Source organism: Thunnus thynnus, chromosome 11 (assembly GCF_963924715.1).
Source record: "Thunnus thynnus chromosome 11, fThuThy2.1, whole genome shotgun sequence".
In the NCBI taxonomy this organism is placed as follows: Eukaryota; Metazoa; Chordata; class Actinopteri; order Scombriformes; family Scombridae; genus Thunnus; species Thunnus thynnus.
Genome location: NC_089527.1, coordinates 865,691 through 880,046, shown reverse-complemented (window position 1 = coordinate 880,046; position 14,356 = coordinate 865,691). Strand labels below are relative to the sequence as shown.

Genomic DNA, 14,356 nt, shown 5'->3' with positions numbered 1-14,356 from the left:
TTTACTTCCCACCGTTTACTAAACAGCAGTAATTCCTGGTAGTTTTCTCACAAACTAAGATAAAGTTAAACACTGAAAAAGGGGAAATGATGTCCGTTATGTAGCGGAACTCATTCAGCTGCCAGCTGTGACAGCTTCATGCTAACTAGCCACCTAGCACACCAGCTTGCAGCATTGTCCTTACAGTATTATGAACCTGATGTTAGCAGGAAGCTACCTGGGTAACATTCAACTAGCTACTGATTCAGACTGGACCCCAGCAGCTAACAACAACAACAACAACAACAACAACAGAAACACGTGTCAACCTGACACTTTAACAACCTTTAATTTAAACATGGAGACAGTCTGCAGCGCGTCCACTGGCTGACCAGCTAGCCGACACATTAGCCAGCCAGCTAGCTGTCAAACAGCGACCGTTAAAGCACTTTGACTTTGAGAGCGAGCTGCACCAGACGACACACTCCCGGCTCATTTTAACACTTTAACACCACTGAGAAGGTCTACAGGCTTCACACACAGCGACACGCGCTCTTCATCCCGACGCCTGCGGCTCGGCGGCAGGCCGGGAAACATGCGCTGTCATCGGGCCGCTGCAGGCAGCAGAGTCATGCTTGTGGCTGCCGGGGGGCGACGCTCAGACCCTCCGACCCAAACAGGCTCTAGTGTAGTCTATGTTTATTTCTCTGCATCACTTTTATTTCAAATGTTCACTTTGAAAACCTCGTGAAGAAACTGAAACTCTCTTCTTACTTTATCTACTTCCTGTTGCTAATGCATTGCTGTGCACTTGATTTGTTCAAGATTTTCAAAACATTAAAGGAGTTGCCATAGCAACCAGCACTCCTACACCTGTTTGTATGTGAAGCCGACTGACTGGCTTAGGAATATATTTAAATTTAATGCATTTTTCTGTATTTTTTTCTCTTTTAATAAGTGGTGCTGTGTGTTTTATTACAGCCTCATGTCACCTTACACATAATACCAACAACAACAACAACAATAATAAAGAAGAAAGAGCTCTGGTATCAGTGTCAGTATCGGCAGGTATCTGAATGGGATCGGAGCTGATAAACGTGGGTCGGTGTGAACCTCCTCCAGACCCTGACCGCATGCTCGACCCGCGTCATGCACAGACCGCCGCTGGACGTCCAATCGCTCCATCACAACGTCAACAACCAATCACACAGCATAAAGAAAAAACTGAAATCACGTGGCAGAGAAGAAAAGTGTGACGTCAGGCTGGTGGAGACAATAAAGATGCAAAATCAAACCCAAAATAAAATCGGACAGAGAGATGCAGTGAAGCTGAGCAACAGAAACAATGCGACGTTTGATCTTCTTACCTCGATCATTATATGAAAGGCGTGCTGGTCCGAGAGGAGAGGCAGAAACACAGATTCACATCTGATTATTGATTCAAGACACTAAAACATCTTCATGCTGGAGGAACTCCAGCTGCTGCATGTGCACATGGTTATTTCTGGATGGATGAGCATCAGGAAGTGATCAAAAACTAAACCTGATTACATCTGATCAATACAGATTCCTATTGATGACCTCACTGAGGTGTTATTTAACCGATATACTTTCCTTCTTTTATCATCAGTAACTGTATTGATGTGTGTTTACAACATGTAGGTGTGTGTGTGTGTATATTTTATTAGTAATTACTGTTTTCTATCTCTGTGGAAGTTTGTCTGAATGTGTAATATGAAGTATTGATCTGTGATGTTGGTCTGATCTCCACTTCCTGTCCACAGGTCATTGATCTGAACACCAGATCAGCCTGATCAGAGACGTTGAATCAAACCCTTTTAAACTCTTTCAAATGACGTCTCGATTTTAAACTCTGATACTTTTACAACGATGAATCTGTTTTTATAGTTTTCATTGAACAAAAGACGTCAAAGTTGTCGAAAGCTAAATGTTTCAAACACAAGCAGTTGAAGGAAACCTTGTTCTATAGAATATATGAGATTATAATGTTACTTTCAGACAGTTTGATCGTGTATCAGAGGGGGAGGAGCAGCGGAGTGTAGGTCAGTCTGATCAATAAGTGTTTAGATGTGCTCTGTATGACGCTGCAGAAGCTTCATCGTGTCCTTTAATTAACTAATGACGGAGACTTGAAGTGGTTTGTGAGTTTAACTGACACGTTATATGTTAAAAGCTTTTAATGTTTCACCAGCAGTTTACGGGAAACATCCTTGAATGTTTAAGGCCTTTTAAGGTATAAATGAAAGAATGGCTTTCATGTTGCTTGGCGTGATTTTAAGCAGTTTTTACCTTTTAAAAAAAATACTTAAATCTTGCAGATAATACATAAAAATAAAATTAATTAATCCTTAATTTACCCCTGAGAAATGATCCATATCCCTTCATGTCTCCAAGAATTTGAACCTTGTAAAAACTTAAATTAACAAATGATTTTAGCAGGTTTGTGACTTCCCCCTTAATTCACATGATGAATAAGTATTTAGGATAACTTAAAGCTCTAATATGTAATTATTCCACATTGAAATGCCTAAAAACAACTAGACCTATGTTATATATGTTGTTGAGTTGTGTACTTACATTATCCCAAATGTTTCCAACAATGTTCAAACTCAGAGAAATCTGTAATTTAATCAAAGTAACGGACCGTTTCATTTGGTCGCCTGTTGATGGCGTCATACCTCCTCTACCAAAGAGTAAACACGCACCAGATGCATACGGCGGCGCTGTGTTTGTCCGCTACAATGGCGTCTACCAAAGAGTAACTTACACACATACAAGATAATACATCGGCGTTGTGGTTGTTCCACACAAACTGTTATAAATGGACTTTTATTCAGTTTTAAGACACATTTTTCATGATAAATTTAGGTGGTTTTTAACTATATCTTTTAGAAGGATTTTAGTCGTTGGACGTCTGGATCTTAAGTTATCAGAGAAATAAACTGGACAAACGTTAGCAGCAGCTCGGCTAACAGCCCCTCCAGGAAGTCCGGTGGTCACCAAACATCGTCGGAGAAATATTGATTTTTTAGGTGAAACAGCTTTATTCAGTGTTTTTACCTGTTATCTGCGGGTCCGTTTGTTCTGGAGAGTAAAAACATCCTGAACAATGAACACTGGAGTAATCCTATCCCAGTGAAGCTGCTTATTTAACAACGAAGACAACAACTCCCATGATCCTTTGCTACTTCACACCGTCATCACACTCCGTCTTTTGTTACTGTTTTGATTGAGACGCCTAGCGGCTGAAATTACATATTGTGCGTTTAAGATGTTATTAAGGGATTTTGGCTGCAGGTTAATGAGATTTTATTAACGATATTCTTACTCAGTATTCAGGTATTTAACAGATTTACTCAGATTTGGGACAAATTATTGGAAACATTCATGGATTGGAAATATGAAGGGCTTTTTAAAGGCTTTCTGCAGGACTTACAGGCTTCTTTAAGGGTAAAAAACCCCTTAAAATGTACTAAACAATAAGATAAGTACTTTAAAGTTAATTAATGATGACATATTAAGAGGTTGTTCACGTGTTATTTATCATCGACTGTATATAAATATCCTGTCGCTATCAAAAGTGAAGCCAAAATATCTGCTTTCTTGGGGCGGCCATCTTGCCTGTGTGACGTCATTGGGAGCAGTAGTTCGGCTAACACGGAGGGGGCGGGACTTATGGTCTATACTGCAGCAGCCAGCAGGGGGCGATCCAGATGTTTTGGCTTCGTGTCGTCCATCTTTGTAAACGGTCGATGTTTTTTACCCATTAAAAGCTTCAGCCAGTAACTTCTCCTATCAGCTGTTACTAATTAACCTTCATTCTGTGACACCACTGTTCAATCAGTAGGAACCAATCAGGTCCTTGAATGTTTTAAGCCTGTAACATTAGTGTGTGTGTGTGTCTCACCTGTGTGGGAACCAGTACAGGTGGGTAGGCCAGTTTGTGGTGTCGGTACATCCAGAAGGAGAAGAAGACGATGGCGGTGACGGCCATGATGGGAACCAGTGAGTACATCAGAGTGGTCAGCACTGGAGGCGGCGATGTCACCGGCTTGTTTGTCGCTACGGCAACAAACACAGAGACGGGAAATAAAGGTGAGTTTATGAAGCTACGACAACACAGAAAGCATCGTCGTCTTTGAGCACTTTCTTTTTATTGCCAATAAAGAAATGAAAATTAAAATGTGACAAAAGTCATAATTTTATGAGAAAAAAACAACAATATTACAAAAATCTAAACGAACTTTTCTTTGGGGGTGGGGTCAAAATGGATTAATGTGTTGTGTGTGTTGTTTAGTTGTTAAATAAAGATAAGAAAACTTCATTTTAATCATAATCAAAGTCGTAATATTTTAAGAAAAAATATCTGTATTTACTGTATTTACCGTATTTACTGTATATCTGTATTATCTGTATTTACTGTATATACTGTATATCTGTATTTACTGTATATCTGTATTTACCGTATTTACTGCATATCTGTATTATCTGTATTTACTGTATATACTGTATATCTGTATTTACTGTATATCTGTATTTACTGGATTTACTGTATTATCTGTATTTACTGTATATCTGTATTTACTGTATATCTGTATTTACTGTATTTACTGTATATCTGTATTTACTGTATATCTGTATTTACTGTATTTACTGTATAACTGTATTTACTGTATTTACTGTATATCTGTATTTACTGTATATCTGTATTTACTGTATATCTGTATTATCTGTATTTACTGTATATCTGTATTATCTGTATTTACTGTATATCTGTATTTACTGTATATCTGTATTTACTGTATAACTCTATTTACTGTATATCTGTATTTACTGTATTTACTGTATATCTGTATTTACTGTATTTACTGTATATCTGTATTTACTGTATATCTGTATTTACTGTATATCTGTATTTACTGTATTTACTGTATATCTGTATTTACTGTATTTACTGTATATCTGTATTTACTGTATATCTGTATTATCTGTATTTACTGTATATCTGTATTATCTGTATTTACTGTATATCTGTATTTACTGTATATCTGTATTTACTGTATTTACTGTATATCTGTATTTACTGTATATCTGTATTTACTGTATTTACTGTATATCTGTATTTACTGTATATCTGTATTTACTGTATTTACTGTATATCTGTATTTACTGTATTTACTGTATATCTGTATTTACTGTATATCTGTATTTACTGTATATCTGTATTATCTGTATTTACTGTATATCTGTATTTACTGTATAACTGTATTTACTGTATATCTGTATTTACTGTATTTACCGTATTTACTGTATAACTGTATTTACTGTATATCTGTATTTACTATATTTACTGTATAACTGTATTTACTGTATTTACTGTATATCTGTATTTACTGTATATCTGTATTTACTGTATAACTGTATTTACTGTATATCTGTATTTATTGTATATCTGTATTTACTGTATATCTGTATTTACTGTATTTACTGTATATCTGTATTTACTGTATATCTGTATTTACTGTATATCTGTATTTACTGTATAACTGTATTTACTGGTTATCTGTATTTACTGTATAACTGTATTTACTGGTTATCTGTATTTACTGTATATCTGTATTTACTGTATTTACTGTATATCTGTATTTACTGTATTTACTGTATATCTGTATTTACTGTATTTACTGTATATCTGTATTTACTGTATAACTATTTACTGTATATCTGTATTTACTGTATAACTATTTACTGTATATCTGTATTTACTGTATTTACTGGTTATCTGTATTTACTGTATTTACTGGTTATCTGTATTTACTGTATATCTGTATTTACTGTATTTACTGTATATCTGTATTTACTGTATAACTGTATTTACTGTATAACTGTATTTACTGTATAACTGTATATCTGCATTTACTGTATAACTGTATTTACTGTATAACTGTATTTACTGTATAACTGTATATCTGTATTTACTGTATAACTATTTACTGTATATCTGTATTTACTGTATAACTGTATTTACTGTATAACTGTATTTACTGTATAACTGTATATCTGTATTTACTGTATATCTGCATTTACTGTATATCTGCATTTACTGTATAACTGTATTTACTGTATAACTGTATTTACTGTATAACTGTATATCTGTATTTACTGTATAACTGTATTTACTGTATATCTGCATTTACTGTATAACTGTATTTACTGTATAACTGTATTTACTGTATAACTGTATATCTGTATTTACTGTATAACTATTTACTGTATATCTGTATTATCTGTATTTACTGTATATCTGTATTTACTGTATTTACTGTATAACTATTTACTGTATAACTCTATTTACTGTATAACTCTATTTACTGTATATCTGTATTTACTGTATAACTGTATTTACTGTATATCTGTATTTACTGTATTTACTGTATAACTGTATTTACTGTATTATCTGTATTTACTGTATATCTGTATTTACTGTATAACTGTATTTACTGTATATCTGTATTTACTGTATATCTGTATATACTGTATTTACTGTATAACTGTATTTACTGTATAACTGTATTTACTGTATAACTGTATATCTGTATAACTGTATTTACTGTATAACTGTATTTACTGTATAACTGTATAACTGTATATCTGTATTTACTGTATAACTGTATTTACTGTATATCTGTATAACTGTATTTACTGTATAACTGTATTTACTGTATATCTGTATAACTGTATTTATTGTATATCTGTATTTACTGTATATCTGTATTTACTGTATAACTGTATTTACTGTATATCTGTATAACTGTATATCTGTATTTACTGTATAACTGTATTTACTGTATAACTGTATTTACTGTATATCTGTATTTACTGTATAACTGTATTTACTGTATATCTGTATAACTGTATTTACTGTATATCTGTATAACTGTATTTATTGTATAACTATTTACTGTATATCTGTATTTACTGTATAACTGTATTTACTGTATATCTGTATTTATTGTATTTACTGTATAACTGTATTATCTGTATTTACTGTATAACTGTATTTACTGTATAACTGTATTATGTGTATTTACTGTATAACTGTATTTACTGTATAACTGTATTTACTGTATATCTGTATAACTGTATATCTGTATTTACTGTATAACTGTATTTACTGTATATCTGTGTTTACTGTATATCTGTATTTATTGTATAACTGTATTTACTGTATATCTGTATAACTGTATTATCTGTATTTACTGTATATCTGTATTTACTGTATAACTGTATTTACTGTATATCTGTATAACTGTATTTACTGTATAACTGTATTTATTGTATAACTGTATTTACTGTATATCTGTATAACTGTATATCTGTATTTACTGTATAACTGTATTTACTGTATATCTGTATAACTGTATTTACTGTATATCTGTATAACTGTATATCTGTATTTACTGTATAACTGTATTTACTGTATATCTGTATAACTGTATATCTGTATTTACTGTATAACTGTATTTACTGTATAACTGTATTTACTGTATATCTGTATTTACTGTATAACTGTATTTACTGTATATCTGTATAACTGTATTTACTGTATATCTGTATAACTGTATTTATTGTATAACTATTTACTGTATATCTGTATTTACTGTATAACTGTATTTACTGTATATCTGTATTTATTGTATTTACTGTATAACTGTATTATCTGTATTTACTGTATAACTGTATTTACTGTATAACTGTATTATGTGTATTTACTGTATAACTGTATTTACTGTATAACTGTATTTACTGTATATCTGTATAACTGTATATCTGTATTTACTGTATAACTGTATTTACTGTATATCTGTGTTTACTGTATATCTGTATTTATTGTATAACTGTATTTACTGTATATCTGTATAACTGTATTATCTGTATTTACAGTATATCTGTATTTACTGTATAACTGTATTTACTGTATATCTGTATAACTGTATTTACTGTATAACTGTATTTATTGTATAACTGTATTTACTGTATATCTGTATAACTGTATATCTGTATTTACTGTATAACTGTATTTACTGTATATCTGTATAACTGTATTTACTGTATATCTGTATAACTGTATATCTGTATTTACTGTATAACTGTATTTACTGTATATCTGTATAACTGTATTTACTGTATAACTGTATTTACTGTATATCTGTATAACTGCATTTACTGTATAACTGTATTTATTGTATAACTGTATTTACTGTATATCTGTATAACTGTATATCTGTATTTACTGTATAACTGTATTTACTGTATATCTGTATAACTGTATTTATTGTATAACTGTATTTACTGTATATCTGTATAACTGTATATCTCTATTTATTGTATAACTGTATAACTGTATATCTGTATTTACTGTATAACTGTATTTACTGTATATCTGTATTTACTGTATTTACTGTATAACTTTATTTACTGTATTTACTGTATAACTGTATTTACTGTATATCTGTATTTACTGTATAACTGTATTTACTGTATATCTGTATTTACTGTATATCTGTATAACTGTATATCTCTATTTATTGTATAACTGTATAACTGTATATCTGTATTTACTGTATTTACTGTATGACTGTATTTACTGTATTTACTGTATATCTGTATTTACTGTATATCTGTATTTACTGTATTTACTGTATATACTGTATTTACTGTATATTTGCAGTGTTTGTCATGTGAGAGGACATGCAGTCTGCAGTACAATGGTGTGAAGCAATTCAGGCTCTCTGTCCTGTTTTCTTTGGACAGACTGCTGAAAACTTTCAACTGTACATTCTTTCAGGAGAAATGGACGCAGGTACATTGATCTTACTCGGTATCTGAGGCTGGTCGGGACTGTAGAAGAACTTTTTGTTACACAAACTTCCTTCACAGCAGCAGAAGAAGACTTCAGGAGCATCTTTCTTCTCCACACACTCGCTCCTGTCAGGAGAAGAAGAACAAACGTCGTCACAGAGCTCATGAAGAAGAAGAAGAAGAGCTGGGTGAACGTCAACGTGTCAGTACTTTTAATACTTCCTTTTTTAAGACATGTCAACAGATCTGTCTCCATGACAACTAAACAACTTCATCTGCTGAGGAAGACTGTCTGATCTGGTTGAAAGCTCTTGAAAAATAGCTAATAGAGTAGCCCTTGAGTTTGGATTGCTTTGTGAAAACACTCCACTTCTATCCAGCAGTGACAACACAACACAATAATACACATGCAGGAAGCTAGGAAGAATAAACTTGGGAACATTTTAAATGTTTTAAATATGTAAGAGTTTGTCCACTAATAGTTAAATAATCTGTTCACCTTCATCACCACTGTCTCACTATCACTGTCTTCTCAAGTCTTATACAGTAAAAAAAAACAGCAGAAACTGAACTTTCAAACTGACATCAGTGAGCAGTGGTCAGTACAGGTGAGGTAAAGACAAACGTATTGATCGTATTGGTGTGATCGGCTCCTCCTGCTGCAGCTTTAAACACGTCAGAGCTGCAGGTAAACGAGTTCAGCGACACGCAGAGACACGAGCTGACAGGAAACCAGAAACATGCCGTCACGCTACAACACACTGTGTGTGTGTGTGTGTGTGTGTGTGTGTTATGTTGCAATAAAAGTTTGAAAGTCTTTTTCAGAACGGAAGGTTTGTCGTCTATCAGTGTTACCAGTCCAGTCTGGTATTTGGCTTGATATCAAACTGGTTTGAGTGTGTTCCCGTCGGTTCAACCCTGCTGCTGCTCACCTGTCGTAACAGTTGACGTCGTCCAACCAGCAGCCCTGTTTCACCACCTGCACGACTCCTGACACGTTCTTCCAGGTGGCAAAGCAGTGCAGCCTCTTGTCCTTCTCCCCGTAGCAGGGCTCCACCCCGCTGAGGTTCCCCCGACTCTCCAACACCGAAGAGGAGGAGGAGGAGGAGGAGGAGGAGGAGGAGGAAGAAGGGTTGTAGTTGTAGTGGACACACTCCTGAGTCTCTGAGCGTCCCAGGATGGCACCTGAGAAGCAGAGAGGAGAAATTAAAAGGTTTCACACAGAGTGAATTCATGAGGAACACTGAGCACAATGTATCAATAACTCAATGATCAAAATAATTGCTGATTAATGTTCTGGCAGCTCTGATAATGCGGGAGGAGAAAGCTGATGTTTAGGGGAGGACTTCCTGCTGCAGCCTGTTTGTTGTGAAAACATCTGAGCGTGCTCAGAACAGCCCCCGCATGAAGGTCACCTGACAGGTGTCACTTTCAGCCAATCAGCAGCTCCCTCCAGCTGTGACGCCGACGTGTCGACTGGAAGCAGATGAGCTACTGAACGGACTCTGAGCTGCTGCTGCTTCTCAAGTCAAAACTCAACTTTGACTTGTCATCGTTTGTGTCTGCGGCTCAGCGATGTATCGATCAGAAACTATCAATAAATCACTGAGGTTTCTACACTGTCGCACTCAGCACACGATCAATACGTCTCATTGATCATCGTTATCAACACACGTTAGTTCAAGATGCTTCTGATCAGATTCTCTATTTATTGATGGAATATTTTGTAGTTTTGGCAAAAGAAAACAAAATAACTGAAGAGTTGAACTCAGATATTGACAGCAGATCAATCAATAACAAAATGATTCAAACAAGTCTTATCAATGATTTTCTGGATTCATTCATGAATCTCCTGAAGGACATGTGACTTTTATCTTCACAGCCCAGACGCCTTGAAAATTGATTAAACCATTGATCGATTTAGAACTGTATTAATATCGATTAGTCACTTTGAGTCCAAGTTTGTTCACTGTGAATATTTTCTGGTTTCTTTAGTCTCTGTGACAGTAAACTGAACATCTCGTCTTTACATTGTTCACCATTGTCTGACATTTTATAGAGCAACTAAAGCCCTGAATCGATTGATTATTTCTGTGAGGACTAATCGCTGCAGCTCTGCTCTAAATATCTGCCGATGTGTACCGACTGTTGTTGCAGGACACACAAAACCTCTCAGATCAGAGAGTCACCTGTCAGCAAACACCACACCAACACCTGAACCTCCACACACACACACACACACACACACACACACGCAGCAGGAGGGCTGATGGACAACATGAAGCTGTTCATTCTCATCCAGATGTGTTCACTGCAGCAGCAGCAGCATGTGTCCAGATGTTCTTGTGACACTGTGCTGCTAACATCACCTCCTGAGTGTAAACAGCTTCCTGTCTGAGGTGTGACAGCAGTTGTGTGTAAACAGATGATGACGTACATGAAGCGTCTCTGTACTAAAGGAAGGGATCTCTGTCTCTGCAGCTGTGTGACTACAGAAGCTAATATATTGATAGTTTCAGTAGTTGAGCAGGTTCCAGCCTGTCCAGCTGAGTATCTCTGAGTGTGTGAACCTTTACTCAGATAAAATAGTTGTGACTGAAGCTGTGATGTTCTGCAACTAGAGACCAGCTGACTGCAGATATATCAGCCTATATGTCAGCTGCTAAACTACAGTACATTACAGTTTGTCTAAAGCTGCAACGATTAGTCCTTTAAATCAATAGTTGCCAACTTTTAAAGCTGCAGTGCGGGACTGTTGTCTCCCCCTTCTGGCTGTGAGAGTAATTACAAAAACACTGGACACAAGCTAGCCGACTCCGCCGCCGCTGCTGCCGCCATGAAACGCTGGAGAAACTGTTCAAAACCAGCGAAATAACTTATTTCACTATCAGAATATGATCCTGTTTAGTCCGACAACATTCTGTTAGTCTAGAAGAGCTGCAGGAGTCAATGATTTTATCAACATTTTAATGACATTTACGACAAATAATCGATGAATTAAGAGGAGAATTGACAGATTTTTATTATTATATATGACATCATTAGATTATTAATAGTGAAGCATCAGTGTTAGAGCAGCATGTTACTGTTGTAGCTGCTGGAGGTGGAGCTAGTTTACACTACTTTATATACAGTTAGCTAGTTTAGTCCAGTGGTTCCCAACCTAGGGGTCGGGCCCCTCCAAAGGGTCAGCAGATAAATCTGAGGGGTGGTGAGATGATTAATGGGAGAGGAAAGAAGAAAAAACAAAGTTCTGATACACAAATCTGTTTTCAGTTTTTGGACTTTTTCTCTAATCTTTGATTTTTGCTGAAATATTGGATCATTTGAACATTTATTGAAATGAAAGCATGTGAGAAGTTTAGAGGGAAAAATCACTATTTGGTGGAGCTGTTAACAACTCATAGACATGTGAAATGTGACCCCGACTACACACTGCTTTTTGTAAGACGTCAAAAGCCAAAAAGGTTGGAAACCACTGGTTTCATCTTTAACAATGTGTTGTATTTTAAAAGCTTGTTATATTATCCATTGTGTCAAATCTTCATCTGAAAAGTAACTAAAGCTGTCAAATAAATGTAGTGGAGTAGAAAGTACAATATTTCCCTCTGACATGTAGAAAGTAGCATCACATGGAAATACTCAAGTAAAGTACAAGTACCTCAAACTGTACTGAAGTACTTGAGTAAATGTATTTAGTTACTTCCATCGCTGCTACTGAATATCTTTGGACAAAATGAACAATCTGAAAACGTCACCTCGGGCTGTAGAAAGCTGTGTGACATTTTTAAATACTAATTAGTCATTAATGGGGAGCGTAGTGGACTCAGTGATGACAGGCTCTGTGTGGTTATTATGGTGGACTCAACTGCACCTGTATGTACAGTGTGTCCTGACAGGTATGAGCTGTGTGACGGCTGCAGACTCACCTGAGGAGCAGGAGATGAGGAAAACACTGAAGGCCAGTTTGGTCGCTGATCCCATTGTGGATCCAAAGATAAAAATCCTTAATTTGAGTTATAATCCCAAAGCGAAGACACGGCAGGATTAGCGTCCCTTTAACCCGGCGATGGCTCTGCTGCTTACAGCCGACTCTGAGCGCCTGCACCATGGAGCAGGACGGAGCTTTGTCCCGGTTCAAACATCCAGTTCAGTCCTGAACTCACCATGTAACATGTGAGGACTCTGATAGAATCCTCCACCGTGAAACCAAGTAAATCCTGAACACGGAGCCGTAGATATAAGCCGTTTATCAGAGAGCAGGCCTGGTTAAGAGACGGGGATCAGCTAGCAGGCTTCACCTACAACAACCATTAAACATCATCCGACTCTCAGGTATCTTCCCCGGGATCAGAGGCTGCTCGACAGGCCGACCCTCAGGTATCTTCCCCGGGATCAGAGGCAGCTCGACAGGCCGACCCTCAGGTATCTTCCCTGGGATCGGAGGCAGATGGACAGGCCGACCCTCAGGTAGAGTAAAGTCACTGACAGCTGTGCAGCCGGCATGAGACGGTCAAACTAGGGGCGATAGCGAACAGAAAAACAGTCTTCTTCTCCGGCTTTATCGAGGACATTTTCATCGATTTAACTGTTAGTGTATTTCCAGAGCACGAATGACAGTGGGATTAAGTGAAGCTCCAGCCACAGCTAGCTGCTGGTAAAGTCGCTCCAAATTCCTCCTCTTAGTTACAAAACCTGCCTCCTTTTCTCTAAGCTGACCCCGACATGTTATCGAACAAAAAAAGCAGCTAGCATGGTGGTGTGATCCGGGATCAGAGTCCACACGCTCCCGGTGAAACAAAGTGTTATCGACTGAAACTTCAACCCCGAATCCGCCGCTCACGAACTCTGCCCGGGCACTGACAGCTGGCTGGCCCGGCTAGCCGTTAGCTTAGCTCCGCGGAGAGCAGCCCGACTGGTCGGACGGGAGCGAATTCCCGAGCTGGACACCGAGGAAGGAAACCCGCAGGCCGCGTACACATCCAGCAGCTCCCCCTCAGCGAGAGAGCGGATCCGTCCTGTAAATGATCCCGGACTGAATGAAAATAAACACCCGAGGTTTGTTCTTCCTGCTGCGGGTCCTTTGCGTCTTCACTTCCACTCTCTCCCAGGCAAGATGGCCGCCTCGCTCAGATTATTTTTGTTTTTTTTTCACCTCCTTCCATAGAATCTGGATGCTGTGACTGACACCGGCAGTGGCCAATAGGATGTGTAGAAGGAGGTCAGCCCGTATTCCTCCACCAATCATGTGCGGTCTCGCGACACAGGACGGCTGGAATGACAGAGAAGTACCCGCCCCCTGCAGGGAGAGTGGCGGGACGTCAGAGCCGCGGTTTACTGACAACATGGAGGAGCAGGACGGACCGCACCGCGGAGGGTAATCATAATTAATACATAATCAATACTATAATCAATACATAATCAATACATAATAAATAATTAATAGAATAATTAATACATAGTCAATACTATAATCAATACATAATCAATATAT

At 36.9% G+C, this 14,356-nt stretch overlaps 1 protein-coding gene across 1 annotated transcript in view; it reads right to left on the bottom strand.

Moving 5' to 3' along the window:
• The window catches only part of acvr2aa (activin A receptor type 2Aa), a 23,873-nt gene extending 9,864 nt beyond the window's left edge, over window positions 1-14,009 (bottom strand). Inside the window, exons 1-4 of the mRNA XM_067602724.1 lie at window positions 12,792-14,009; window positions 9,795-10,047; window positions 8,879-8,988; window positions 3,908-4,062 (exon numbers count right to left, since the gene is read on the bottom strand). Of these exons, the coding sequence (XP_067458825.1) occupies window positions 3,908-4,062; window positions 8,879-8,988; window positions 9,795-10,047; window positions 12,792-12,846 (573 nt within the window). The 5' untranslated portion in view covers window positions 12,847-14,009. The remainder of the gene's footprint in view (window positions 1-3,907; window positions 4,063-8,878; window positions 8,989-9,794; window positions 10,048-12,791) is intronic.
• Window positions 14,010-14,356: the final 347 nt, after the last annotated feature.